The following is a 15296-nucleotide window of genomic DNA, read 5'->3' on the forward strand; positions in this document are numbered from 1 at the left end:
AAACACACAGAAAACCCTGGAGATGGACCACGTAGAGAAGAAATCAAGTACCACAGAGATAAGCATCACCCACAAAATATAAGAAATGGAGGAGAGAATCTCAGGCATTGAAGATACAATTGAAGAAAGCGATCTATCTCTCAAAGAAAACATAACAATCAGAAAAGTTCAAGGACTCCATGAAAATGTGAAACCCAAAAACAATAGGAATAGACTAAACAGATTATTCCAGACTCCAAGGTGCAGAATATATTTTTAATAACAGCAGAAGAAAATTTCTCCAACCTAAAGAAAGAGATAACCTTAAACATCCAAGAGGCTTACAGTACACCAAATAGAGTAGATCAGAAAAGAAAATCCTTTTGCCATAAAATAATCAAAACAATAAATCTACATAATGAAGAAAAAATATCAAAAGCAGCAAAGGAAAAAGATCAAGTGACATAGAAAGGCAGACCTATCAGAATCACACCAGACTTTCCAACAAAGTTTATGAAACCCAGAAGGGCCTGGGAGAATGTCATGTAAATGCAAAGAATTCACACATGCCAAAGCAGACTACTGTACTAAGCAAAACTTACAATCAACACAGATGGAGGAAACAAGATATTCCATGACAAAACTAAATTAAAACAATGTCTAAGCACTCTCACTGACTGAGAAGCTACTAGAAGGAAAACTCCAACCCATTGAGATCAACTACAACCACAAAACACACAATATAGATAACACCAGAAAAAAATCAAAACAAGCACACAAACACACTATCTGCAATAACACCACAATAAAAGGAACTGAAATTCATTGATGACTAGTATCTCGCAACATCAATTGAGTCAGTAATCCAATAAAAATACACGTGCTAACAGAATAGTTATGGAAACAAGATTAAACATTCTGCTGCATACAATAAACACACTTCAGTCCCAAAGATAGACACTACCTTAGAGTAAAGTGATAGAAAAAGGTTTTCCAATCAAATGGACCCAAGGAGCAAGTGGCAGTACCATCTTAATACCTAATAAAACAGTCTTCCAACCAAAATTAATCAAAAGAGAAGTGAAGGATACTTTGTCCTCATTATAGAAAAATCCACAAGGACAACAATATCTTGAACAACTATGCCCAAAATGGTAGGGCACCTGCATTTGTAAAAGAAACATTATTAAAGCTTCAATCACGTATCAGTCCCAACACAGAAATAATAGTATCCTTCAACACCTCACTCTCACCAAGTGACAGATCATTGTCACAGAAGCTAAACAGCGAAATAATGAAACTTACATAGGTCATGAATCAAATACCTAATAGAAGTCCTCAGAAATTTTCACCCAGACACAAATATGCCTTCTTCTCTGCAAATCAAGGAACTTTCTCCAAAATTGAACATATATTCAGGCACAAAGCAACACTTAACATATACAATAAGACTGAAACAATTCCTTGGATCCAATTACATCACCATGTTCTAAATCTGGACCTCAACAATGACAGAAAGAGCAAAATGCCTACACATACACATGAAACCTGATCAACTCAATAACAGGTGTCATGGAAGAAATAAATAATGTAATTAAAGATTTCTTAAAATTCAGTGAAAATTAAGGCACAACATGCCCAAACTTATGGGACACAATGAAAGCAGTACTAAGAGGAAAATTCATAGCACTAAGTGCCTTCATATAAGAATTTGAGACATCACTTACAAGCAACCTAATGACACAACTGTAAAACCTAGAAAATAACAACTAGATATAGACAAGGGCCAAAAGGAGTAGAGGGCTGGAAATAATCAAATTAAGTGCTGAAATCAACATAATAGAAATAAAATGATTCAAAGAATTAACAAAACCAGGGCTGGTTCTTTGAGACTATAATCCAGAGAGACAAACTTTTAGCCAAAGTAACTAAAAGGCAGAAAGACAGTATCCAAATGAACAAAATAAAAAACAAAAAGGGTGATATAAGGACAGAAACTGAGGAAACCAAAGGAATCATTAGGTCTTACTTCAAAAGTCTATACATCACATAATATATATATATATATATATATATATATATATATATATATATATATATATATGTATATATATATACACATACATACATAAATACATACATACATACATAATTGGACAATTGTCTTGATAGATTCCACTTACCAAAGTTAAATCAAGATCAGGTAAATAAACTGTCCTTTCTGCCCTAAGGAAACAGAGGAAGTCATCAAAAGTCCCTATACAAAAAAGCCCAGGGCCAGATAGTTTCAGCTCAGAATTTGACCAGACCTTCAAAGAAGAGTAATACCAATACTCTTCAAACTATCTCACAAAAAATAAACAGAAGGAACATTAACAAATTAATTCTATGAAGTCACAGTCACGTCACTGTCAAGACCCAAGGAAGACACGAACTTCAGACCAATTTCCCTCATGAACACTGACACAAATATACTCAGTAAAATACTCACAAACCAAATACAAGAACACATAGAAGATATCATCTACAACTATAACATAGGCTTTATCCCAGGCATGAAGGTGTTGTTAGGTGTATAGAAATCCATAACTTTAATCCACCTCATAAACAAAGGGAAGGAAAAGAATCACATGATCATTTTCATAGAAGCCAAAAATCCAACACCTGTTCATGTATAAAATTTTGGAGACATCAGAGACACAAAGCACATACCTAAACACAGTAAAGTCAATATACAGCAACCCTATAGCCAACATTAACCTAAACAGGGAGATCCCACTGAAATCAGGGACAAGACAAGGACGCCTGCTCTCTCTATATCTTTTTAACATAGGAATTGAAGTCATGTGTCACTCTGCAAGGAATTTAACGTATGATAGCATTAGATCTCAGAATATAAAGAATATTTAAATTTTCAACATTTGATAATTTGCAATAATACATAAAAATCTGTTTGTATTATGGTTGTCTAAGGATTGGTCTTTTTAAATATAATATATAGTAGATTCTCATCATTATATTAATGTATTTTCCTTCTGACTTTTTTCGTAAAAATTTTCATTTAAAAAATAATATAATTACCTCACTATGCCCTTCTTTTTGATCACTCTAAACCTTCTCCCACACCCACCTTATATTTATTCTCTCTCAAATCGTTGGGGTCTTTTCTCATTAAATGTATTTGTGTCTTTGTGTGTGTGTTTGTATATAAATATGCAACCTGCTCATTCTATATGATGTTACTTATATATGTTATCACACATTTGACCACAACCCTAAACAAGCAGCCATATTTTAATTTACAAAGACTTGCTTTTTCTATTGTTGATACTGAAAATGACAACTGTGTTGTAAATGCAGTTCAGTTTCTTGTGCATTCAGAAACAATCAGACATGTACTTTTCCTGGAGTTATTTTGAGGCAAGAATCATTAGGTTTGTTAATCACAGAAATACAAATTGATCCTGGACAACTTTGGAGCTCACATGTAATGGGGAGCTCATAGCATGGAACACTGCAAGAACTGAGATGGCCATTCCATGCACCAAAAGGCAGGTTTATAAAAGTAGGGTGCATATGACACAATAGCACGAGAACTGCCACTCTAAACTTCACACATTATGTGGCTTCAGCAATGATTAATAATGGATTCAGTGATGAGTGTTAGAGACATTGGGAACAGCACCATATTATGACTCCAAGGTCACTTCTTAACTTTCCCCATCTCCATTCCCAAGCATTTTGAGTAAAAGTATATTTTTCTACCTGTCTGGTTAGAAATGTGTTGCTCTGGACAAAATGCACAAGAAAAACAGCAGACCGGTCTTTCTTTTTGTAGAACTTTCCAGAATCCTGGACCACAGCTCTGTGTACACACAGATTGAGGAATCTGAAAACAACACAGAAAAACTGGTTATGATATTCAACATCAGTTTAAAATAGTTTAGGATAAATTCATGTAACCTATAGAAATTGTATTTGTTTATGAGGAACTCTGAGGTTTTAATGTGAGAATGTAGAATGGAGATTTAAACTTACCACACTTTCCAATACTAAATGTTCAACATCCCTTTATGGTGACCAAAGTACAACTCACTACTGCCTCTCCTGTGTGAAATGTGTAGGGCATCAAGATACCCTCTTCTGTGAGGCAGTAATTCAGAACTCATTTTATTGTATGAATTTTGGGACAGTTGGATTTTAAGACAAGTATCCAATCATACTTGCCGCCAAGGACACTTATTTCTACCTTTATATTTCCTATCTTATAGTAACACCCATGCACTCTGATTCAGCTGCAAAAAGAAGTTCAATTTTCTCATGAAAATGATTTGGCCATTGGTGAATTGTAATATGTTACTGTGACTTTTACCCTTGACTCCCAATGGTAGGAATTGTTCTGTGCCTTTCTTTTCAAACGTTAGTGGCATCATCAAATGGGACTTTCACCAGTTGCATTCTTAATCACATAACTAATAAAAATCTAATGCAATTTTAGTTTGTTACAGGTTAGAAAATTTGTAGGACAGGAAATATTTCGATCTTAGACCTCTTTTCCACCTTGGTTTGGATTCATTTTCTGTCTAATGAATATGTACATATTTTTTAATGCAGTTTGTTCAGGAACCTTGAACAATCATCTGACCCTGGGGAAAGCCAGCCCACAGCTTAAATAGCCTCTGGGTAGCCAACCCCAGCGTGCCACGTGGGCAATGCAGATAGTTCCACATACATGGAAGCAAGCCAGATCCTCGGCCTTAGCCAAATGTGGAGTTGTTCGTGACAGAGAGCACTCACCATTGGGAAGGTGGAAGGCAGAAACCAGCTCCATCTTTAAGGCGCGGCATTACGCAGCTCTCTACAGTTCTCCCGTTTTGTTTTAGACTCATAAGGCAAGAGTAGAGGTCTGATCTCTACTCTACTCTCTGATATTAGAAATAAATTGGGACTTTGTACCGATGTTCATTTAGGTGTCATCCACCCAAAGAGCATCAGACCCGTCTGATACCATTTTCTCAGAGGCAGGACCTGGGGCATCAACCCGCATGCAATCAGACATGCTCTTCTCTGGGTTGAAAGCGGCTGACCCTGAGTGCAGTGCTTAGCCTCGCATCCTGAGCATAACATTTTAGCTTTTTATGATAGCCAACCATGCTTGGGGAGACTGTCCTGCTTCAATGGCTGTAAAGGCCTGAATGGTCATGGCTGCATTACACTGTTGTGAGACTCTAATCTTGCATATATACCACAGGCAAACCAAGGAGACCAACACCAGAAGGCCTGCTAACGCTCCCATGCCCGCCCATTCCTTCAGATGATTCATGGCTGCAGCAATCCATGTTGATAATCCTGTGGCTAGTCCTGCGTCCACTCTGGTAGAATTTACTGTGACAATGGCCACTCTCAGCTGCTCCATCGTAGTATCGAATTCTCCAGTCCAATTACCTAAAATATAGCTCAACAATTGTTTAGACAAATTTGCAGCACAGGAAAAATTCTCATGTTATATGCTAGTGACTCAAAGTCCTGCATATCTTCATTGACAGCCAAGTTGAGCGATTTGCCATAGGGTATCAATTTGCCCCAGCACGAGGTCAATCCTCTGAGTGAACACCATCAAGCCTCCTTTTAGTTGAGCATTAATTCCTTTATGTACAACTAAGGCATGAGCTACATTGGCTAAATGATTGTTCAGGGTCTGAGCAGTCTGCCCGGTATGACTCATGGCTAATGCCGTGGTGGTAGCTCCAACAGCCGCCAATGAGATGGTAGTAACAATGGTGGCTGTAGTTCCAATATCCCTTTTCTGTCTGAAGAGAGTCATAGCGTGAGGGGCATCAACGGGCACAGGCACCCAGTGAGGCATGCGAGTATCCAGGGCATACCTAAATTCACTAGCATTCCAGCATTGGGCAAAAAAGCAAGTATCATCACCACAATTACTTGGCTCTATCTGGCTAATAATGAATAAAAATGGGGGATATAAACAAACAGGTGTGGGCTTATAGGAAATCTTATGAGAAGCCTTAACCCCTTCATTGGAACATCTTGCATCAGTTCTAGAACTAGCAGTGGTGGTGTCCGAGGTCTGAGTAGGTTCAGGAGACCATTGCCCCCAGGGGCAATTTACATGCTCCATGTATATTGACTAACTCCATGTTTTTCTCCACTTTTGAAAGTCATTTAAGGTTCTTAAATTATTTTTTCCTTTTTTTAAATTTTTCCTCAATTACACTTTATTCATTCTGCATCCCCCTATAAGCCCCTCTCTCCTCCCCTCCCAATCCCACCCTCCCTCCTCCCTCTGCATGCATGACACTCCCCAAATCCACTGATAGGGGAGGTTCTCCTCTCCTTTCTGATCTTACTCCATCAGTTCACATCAAAAGTGGCTGCATTGTCCTCTACTATGGCCTGGCAAGGCTGATCCCCCCCAGACGGAGGTGATCAAAGAGCAGGCCAATCAGATTATGTCAGAGGCAGTCCCTCTTCACATTACTATGTAACCCTGGGCTAACTATGTAGCCCTGGGCTACATCTGTGCAGGGTTTCTGGGTTATCTCCATGAATAGTCCTTGGTTGGAGTATGAGTCTCTGGGAAGTTTGCTGTGTTCAAATTTTCTAGTTCTGTTGCTCTCCTTGTGGAGACCCTGTCCTCTCCAGCTCTTACTATTTCCCAATTCTTACCTAAAATTCCATTCACTCTGCCCAACAGTTGCCCATTAGGCTCAGCATCTGCTTTGATAGTCTGAAGGGCAGAGGCTTTCAGAGGCCCTCTGTGGTAGGTTCCTAGGTTGTTTCCTGTTTTCTTCTTCTTCTGATGTCCATCCTCTTTGCCTTTCTGGATGGGGATTGGACATTTTAGTTAGGGTCCTCTCTCTTGCTTAGTTTCTTTAGATGCACACGTTTTAGTGGGTTTGTCCTATGTTGTATGTCTATATGAGTGAGTATATACCATGTGTGTCTTTTTGCTTCTGGGACAACTCACTCAGGATTATCCTTTCCAGATCCCACCATTTACCTGCAAATTTCATGATTTCCTTATTTTTCATTGCTGAGTAATATTCCATTGTGTAGATGTACCACAATTTCTGCATCCATTCTTCAGTTGAGGGGCATCTGGGTTGTTTCCAGCTTCTGGCTATTACAAATAAAGCTGCTACAAACATGGTTGAGCAAATGTCCTTTTTGTGTACTTGAGCCTCTTTTGGATATATGCCCAGTAGTGGTATGGCTGGATCTTGAGGAAGCGCTATTCCTAGTTGTCTGAGAAAGCTCCAGATTGATTTCCAGAGTGGTTGTACAAGTTTACATTCCCACCAGCAGTGGAGAAGGGTTCCCCTTTCTCCACAACCTCTCCAGCATGTGTTGTCACTTGCGTTTTTGATCTTGGCCATTCTCATGGGTGTAAGGTGAAATTTCAGGGTTGTTTTGATTTGCATTTCCCTAATGGCTAGTGAGGTTGAGCATTTCTTTAAGTGCTTCTCTGCCATTCGGTATTCCTCTACAGAGAATTCTCTGTTTAGCTCTCTTCCCCATTTTTTAAGTGGATTACTTGGTTTGCTGCTTTTCAGCTTCTTTAGTTCTTTATATATACTGGATATGAGTCCTCTGTCAGGTAAAGGGTTGGTGAAGATTCTTTCCAAATCTGTAGGCAGTCGCTTTGTTTTGATGATGGTGTTCTTTGCTTTACAGAAGCTTTTCAGTTTCATGAGGTCCCATTTATTGACTGTTGCTCTTAGAGCCTGTGCTGTTGGTGTTCTGTTCAGGAAGTTTTCCCCTGTACCAATGAGTTCTAGGGTATTTCCCACTTTTTTTTCAAGCCGATTTAATGTGTCTGGTTTTATGTTGAGGTCTTTGATCCACTTGGACTTCAGTTTTGTGCAGGGTGACAAGTATGGATCTATTTTCATTTTTCTACATGTAGACATCCAGTTAGACCAGCACCATTTGTTGAAGATGCTATCTCTTTTCCATTGTATGGTTTTGGCATCTTTGTCAAAGATCAGGTGTCCATAAGTGTGTGGGTTTATTTCTGGGTCCTCTGTTCGGTTCCATTGATCCACCATTCTGTTTCTATGCCAGTACCATGCAGTTTTTAAAACTGTTGCTCTATAGTACAACTTAAGATCAGGAATGGAGATACCTCCGGAAGATCTTTTATTGTAGAGGATTGTTTTAGCAATCCTGGGTTTCTTGTTATTCCATATGAAGTTGAGAATTTTTCTTTCCAGGTCTGTAAAGAATTGTGTTGGTAATTTGATGGGCATTGCATTGAATCTGTAGATTGCTTTTGGTAAGATGGCCATTTTTACTATGTTAATCTTGCCAAGCCATGAGCATGGGAGATCTTTGCATCTTCTCATATCTTCTAATTCTTTCTTCAGAGATTTGAAATTTTTTACATACAAGTCTTTGACTTCCTTGGTTAGGGTTACTCCAAGGTACCTTATGTCATTTGTGGCTATTGTGAAGGGTGTTGTTTCCCTAATTTCTTTCTCAGCCCTTTTGTCTTTTGTATACAGGAGGGCTACTGATTTTTTTGAGTTAATTTTGTATCCGGCCACTTTGCTGAAGATGTTTATCAGCTGTAGGAGTTCCCTGGTAGAGTTTTTGGGGTCATTCATGTATACTATCATATCATCTGCAAATAGTGATAATTTGACATCTTCCTTTCCAATTTGTATCACCTTGATCTCCTTTAACTGTCTTATTGCTCTAGCAAGGACTTCCAGAACTATGTTGAAGAGATATGGAGAGAGTGGGCAGCCTTGTCTTGTCCCTGATTTCAGTGGGATTGCTTTAAGTTTCTCTCCGTTCAGTTTGATGTTGGCTATAGGTTTGCTGTATATTGCCTTTACTATGTTTAGATATGTGCCTTGTATCCTTGATCTCTCCAATACTTTAAACATGAATGGTGTTGGATTTTGTCAAAGGCTTTTTCAGCATCTAGGGAGATTATCATGTGTTTTTTTTTTCTTTCAATTTGTTAATATGGTGGATCACATTGATGGATTGCCATATATTGAACCACCCCTGCATACCTGGGATGAGGCCTAGTTGGTCATGGTGGATGATATCTTTGATGTCTTCTTGTATTCGGTTTGTGAGTATTTTGTTGAGTATTTTTACATCAATATTCATAAGGGAGATTGGCCTGAAGTTCTCTTTTTTGGTTGGGTCTTTGTGAGGTTTAGGTACCAAGGTGACTGTGGCTTCATAGAATGAGTTTGGTAATGTTGCTTCTGTTTCGATTTTGTGGAATAATTTGAAGAGAACTGGAGTTAGCTCTTTTTTGAATGTCTGGTAGAATTCTGCACTGAAACCATCAGGTCCTGGGCTTTTTTTGGATGGGAGACTTTCGATGACTGCTTCTATTTCCTTGGGGGATATAGGACTATTTAATTGATTTACCTGGTCCTCATTTAGCTTTGGTAAGTGGAATCAATCAAGAAAATTGTCCATTTCATTTAAATTTTCAAATTTTGTTGCGTATAGACTTTTGAAGTAAGTCCTAATGATTGCTTGGATTTCCTCAGTGTCTGTAGTTATGTCCCCCTTTTCATTTCTGATTTTGTTGATTTGGATGGTGTCTCATTGCCTTTTAGTTAGCTTGGCTAAGGGTTTGTCTATCTTGTTGATTTTCTCAAAGAACCAGCTCTTGGTTTCATTGATTCTTTGAATTGTTTTATTTGTTTCTAATTGATTGATTTCAGCCCTGAGTTAGATTATTGCCAGCCGTCTGCTCCTTCTTGGTGTGTCTGCTTCTTCTTTGTCTAGGGTTTTTAAGTGAGCCATTAAGTTGCTTGAATGCGCTGTCTCAAATTTCTTCTTGAAGGCACTTAGTGCTATGAACTTTCCTCTTAGCACTGCTTTCATTGTGTCCCACAAGGTTGGGTATGTTGTGTCTTCATTTTCATTGAGTTCTAGGAAGATTTTAATTTCTTTCTTTATTTCTTCCCTGACCCAGCTGTCTTTTAGTAGCAAGTTGTTCAGTTTCCATGTATGTGTAGGCTTTTTGCTATTTCTGTTGTTACTGAGGTCCAGCTTTATTCCATGGTGATCAGACAGGATACAAGGGATTATTTCAATCTTCTTGTATCTGTTGAGGCTTGCTTTGTGACCAACTATGTGGTCTATTTTGGAGAAGGTTCCATGAGGTGCTGAGAAGAAGGTAAATTCTTTTGTGTTTGGGTGTAAAGTTCTGTAAATGTCTGTTAGGTCTATTTGATTCATGACCTCTGTTAGAGATATTGTTTCTTTGTTTAGTTTCTGTTTTGTTGATCTGTCCTTTGTTGAGAGTGGGGTGTTGAAGTCTCCCACTATTAGTGTATTGGTATCTATGTGTGGTTTAAGTTTTATCAATGTTTCTTTCACAAATGTGGGTGCCCTTGTATTTGGGCATAGATGCTCAGGATTGTGATGTCTTCTTGGTGGAATTTTCGCTTGATGAGTATGAAGTGTCCTTCCCCATCTTTTTTGATTAATTTTGGTTGAAAGACTATTTTATCAGATATTAGAATGGCTATTCCTGCTTGCTTCTTGCGTCCATTTGCTTGAAAAGCCGTCTTCCATCCCTTTACCCTCAGGTAATGTCTATATTTGTGACTTAGGTGTGTTTCTTGTATACAACAGATTGCTGGGTTTTGTTTACGCATCCATTCTGTTAGTCTGTATCTTTTTATTAGAGAATTAAGTCCATTGATATTGAGAGAGAGTAATGACCAGTGGCTATTAGATCCTTTGAATTTGATGTTGTCTGTGGTCATACGGTTGTGTACTTGGTTGCTTTTTGTTTTACTGTAGTGGGGTTATTTATTTCCTGGGTTTTCTTGAATGTAGCTAGCTTTCTTGGGTTGTATTTTCCCTTCCAGTGTCTTCTGTAATGCTGGATTTGTTTGTAGGTATTTTTGAAATTTGTTTTTGTCATTGAATATCTTGTTTTCTCCATCTATGAGGACTGAGAGTTTTGCAGGGTATAGTAGCCTGGGCTGACATCTGTGTTCTCTTAGGGTCTGCATGATATCTGTCCAGGCCCTTCTGGCTTTCATAGTCTCTGTTGAAAAGTCAGGTGTGATTCTAATGGGTTTGCCATTATATGTTACTTGGCCTTTTTCTCTTGCAGCTTTTAGTATTTTTTCTTTGTTCTGTATACTTACGGTTTTGATTATTATGTGGCGGGAGGATTTTCTTTTCTGGTCTAATTTATTGGGTGTTCGATAGGCCTCTTGTATTCTTATTGGCCTCTCCTTTAAGTTGGGGAAATTTTCTTCAGTGATTTTGTTAAAAATATTTTCTGGGTCTTGGTGCAGGGAATCTTCTTTTTCCTCTATTCCTATTATTCTTGGGTTTTGTCTTTTTATGTTGTCTTGAATTTCTTGGACGGCCTGTATCAGGAATTTTTTAGATTTCACATTTTCTTTGACAGATACATCTATTTCTTCCATTGTATCTTCTACACCTGAGATTCTTTCTTCCATTTCTTGTAGAGTATTGGTTATGCTAACCTCTGTAGTTCCTGCTTTCTTCCCTAAGTTCTTTCTCACCACACTTTCTTCCATTTTTTTTTTTTAATTTTTCCAATTCTATCTTCAGGTCTTGAGCTATTTTGTTGGTTTCCTTCCCCTGTCTGACTGTATTTTCATGTTTTTATGTCAATTCCTTCAGCTGTTTGTTTGAACAATCCACTGTTTCTTTTATTTCATTCAGTAATTTAAGCATTTCCTCTCTAAAGGCCACATACTGTTTGGCTGCAGCTTCTTCTATTTCTTTTCATATTTTATTTGTTTCCTCTGTTATCATCTTCTTGAGCATAGAAGTTAGGTCGTCTCCTTGAACTTCATTTATGCTGGGGTGTCTATTTGCCCCTGGATAACTGGGTTCTGGAGATGCCATAATGCTCTGGCTTTTGTTGGTTGAACTTTTACGCTGTCCTCTACCCTTTGGGCTATCTTAGTTGTTTGAATTTAGTTTCTGGTTGTTCCTGGACTGTTGTAGTGGAGAGAATCCCTTTGGCAGGAAGATGGTTTTTAAAAATATGGAACGCTTCACGAATTTGTGTGTCATCCTTGTGCAGGGGCCATGCTAATCTTCTCTGTATCGTTCCAATTTTAGTATATGTCCTACTGAAGCGAGCACGAATATGTACATATTAACAGGAATATGTTTCTGGATAACTGGATCAGCTGTTAAGAGTGCATACAGCTCTTGCACTGAAATATGAGTTCATTTCCTGACACACATATTGGGAAGCTCATATACATTGTTTACAGAAATGTCTTGTGGCCAAATCCGTAATTTATTAATTATTTATGCTAGCTCACAACCTTGTAAAATTATTGATATGCTTGAGTATGAGTTGTGTAAATGGAATGATGCTTGAGCATCAATCAGCTACCCTTTATAATTAACATGTGGAAATTTACATAAGTTTGTGTGCATGTGTGTGTTTACATATAAAAACACACATACATGCCTCTAACGATGAGCACTCAGTCATTCAATCACTGCATTATGAATGAACACAAACATCCAAATTCAATTCATCTAATTCTAGCTAAAGAATTATCTGACATCATGTGTACATTTGTATGTACATTTATATGTATATGTACATATACATGTATGTAATTCTAAACTATTGCTTCATTTCTGATTTAAAATCATCAAACATAACTAAAGACATGTTTTAGTATTTAACATGCTTGCCACATAAGCAGGGAAATGTGAATTTGATCATGATAAAATGATGGAAGAAATGTTGGGTGCAGAAAAATAGGCCTGTAATCCAAACTTTATGATCATGAAGACAGAGAGAAGGTATGTAATCCTGTCCACTGATTTCAGCAAAATCAGAAAGTAAAGGTTTCATAGAGATAAAAATAAAGTTGACAACTGAAGAAGAGAACCACAGTTGACTGGGACTTAAGAAGCACATGTGCTTATGTGCATGAACACCCACACACAAGCTCACAGTCACAATAGAGCTAAGAAATTAAAAATTCACAATTATTTTAAAAGTTCAAAGAATCATACCACAAACAATTTTTATAATACTTTCTAAATAATTCTCTTCATATTAAATATTGAAAAATTTCCAGACCTGTTTGAAGTTGCTTGGCCATTGAATCAGAACTTCATTGATGAAAAAGCCTTGATCTTGTGCACTCTTGAAGACAAACTCTCCCACTTTAAGTAGTAATACATTTCGAAAACTATATGCAATAAAGTTTTGTATATCATACATTTCCATAATATTCATATTCTCATCAAAGCTTATTTCATCTCCAGCAGCATTTTTAAATTTAATTTTCCTCAGAAATGGATGCAGCTGAAGACAGACATCATATGAGTGAGTGGTCCACACAGATTACTGGCTGACTATAAAGAGAAGTTCATTTTCCCTTTCTCTAACATGGCTTTCTTTTTGAAAGTGCTTACTTTGTTTATTTGTCTTCCCAGATGTTTAATGAGATTAAAATTATTCCTCATAGAAATAATGCAAGAGCTACTGAACACAAGTAGAAATATTGTCTATGAGATGAAAGATAGTATGGTGTGTAGCATGTCCTTAGTTGGAAAAAGTCATGTGTCTTTCTCCAGCACCAGAAAATAATATTTCCATTTAGAAGATGTAGATTTGAATAAGATCCAAAATGTTGGCACCCAGTGAACATGGTTACTAAGGCTTCGATTGTTGTGACTTCACAGCAAGTGAGAGGCCATGCTGTGGAATTGAAAATGCCAGTGTCAGATCACATCAGGAGTGATCTGATAGACTAAGATCAGAAGTAAGGAGAAGAGGACCTCTCCTATCAGTGGACTTGGGGAGGGGCATGAGTGAAGAAGGGGGAGAGAACGTGGGATCGGGAGGGGAGAAGGGAGGGGCTTATGGGGAGATAAAAAGTGAACAAAGTGTAATTAATAATAAATAAATAAAAAGAAAATGCCAGTGTCTATGCTTCACATCTGTACACAAGATATTTGAAGGAAAAGCCCAAACCAAAGGAAATAAACAACACCCAAAGAAACACAGAAAATCAATAACACCACTGTTACAAAAACAAAAGAAGACTAACAAACACACTGCAATCATAAAAATCAAAATAACAGGCACGAGCAATCATTAATATCACTCAATATCAATGGACTCAATTCCTCAATAAAAAGACACAGAATAAGAGAATGGATGCTTAAACAGGACTCATCAATCTGATGCATACAAAAAACACATCTTAAAAACAAAGGAGGACATTACCTCAGGGTGAAGAGCTGGAAATAGGTTTTTCAAAGAAACTGACCCAAGAAGCAAATTGAAAGAAGCCATTCTAATTAATAAAATAATAGTTTAAGTGAATTTATTCATAATAGATGAGAAAGGATACATATCATAACAAAAGGATACATATGATAGAAAAAATCCACCAAGATGATGTCTCAATTTTGAATATTTTGCTTCAAACACAAGGGCATCTACATTTGTAAAAGTAACATTACTAAAGCTTAAATGATACACTAATACGTCCACAGTAATAGTGGGATACTTCAAAACCCCACACTCACCAAAGAACAGGTCATGCAGACAGAAAAGAGAGAAACAATTAAATTGACAGATGCAAGATCAAATGGTTTTAATGAACATGTACAGAATTTTCACCCAGACAAAAAGAATATACCTTCTTTTCAGTACCTCACAGAAGCTTCTCCAAAATTGCTCATTGACTTGGTCAGAAAACAAGCCTCAACATGCACAAGAAAGTTAAAACAATCCTTTTATCTTATCAGACCACCATGGATTAAAGCTAGATTTCAATTACAATGGAAACAATAGAAAACCTAAAAAACAAAACAAACAAACAAAAAACTGAACAACTCAGTGACCACTGGGCAGTGGGTCAGGAAAGAAATAAATTAAAGATTTTCTAGTATTCAATGAAAATGAAGGGACAAAATGCCTAAACTTCTGAGACACAATGAAAGCAGTGCTAAGGTGAAGTTTCAATGCATTAAGTGCCTTCCTAAAAAGAATTAACAAATTATCATAGCAGCAATTTAAAAACACACGTAAAAGCTCTAGAAAAGACAGAAGTAACCACATCCAAGAGGAGTTGACAGGAGGAAATAAACTCATGAATGAAATCATTATCATAGAAAAAATAGAAACAATACAAAGAATCAGTGAAACCAAGAGCTGTTTTTTGAGAACATGCAACAACTCTGGTTGCAGTAACAATGCAACAGAGTACCTAGACAAACTAACAAAAAGTCAGAAAGACTGTATCCAAATAAACAAAATCAGAAATGAAAAGGGGGAATAA

The 15296-nt window shown here is 37.3% G+C and overlaps 1 protein-coding gene, 1 non-coding gene and 1 pseudogene across 2 annotated transcripts in view; all 3 read right to left on the reverse strand.

Moving 5' to 3' along the window:
* LOC132651226 (zinc finger protein 431-like) overlaps nt 1-15296 on the reverse strand; it is a 410631-nt pseudogene that overhangs the window by 135439 nt on the left and 259896 nt on the right.
* The window catches only part of LOC132651244 (vomeronasal type-2 receptor 26-like), a 31239-nt gene that overhangs the window by 5436 nt on the left and 10507 nt on the right, over nt 1-15296 (reverse strand). Inside the window, exons 4-5 of the mRNA XM_060376488.1 lie at nt 13082-13309; nt 3745-3868 (exon numbers count right to left, since the gene is read on the reverse strand). Coding sequence (XP_060232471.1) covers nt 3745-3868; nt 13082-13309 — 352 coding nt within the window. The remainder of the gene's footprint in view (nt 1-3744; nt 3869-13081; nt 13310-15296) is intronic.
* On the reverse strand, nt 12011-12117 carry LOC132651251 (U6 spliceosomal RNA). Its single transcript, XR_009589040.1, has one exon. It is a non-coding gene; the product is annotated as a U6 spliceosomal RNA (small nuclear RNA).

The sequence above is a fragment of the Meriones unguiculatus genome, assembly GCF_030254825.1.
Source record: "Meriones unguiculatus strain TT.TT164.6M chromosome 13 unlocalized genomic scaffold, Bangor_MerUng_6.1 Chr13_unordered_Scaffold_41, whole genome shotgun sequence".
Classification (NCBI taxonomy): Eukaryota; Metazoa; Chordata; class Mammalia; order Rodentia; family Muridae; genus Meriones; species Meriones unguiculatus.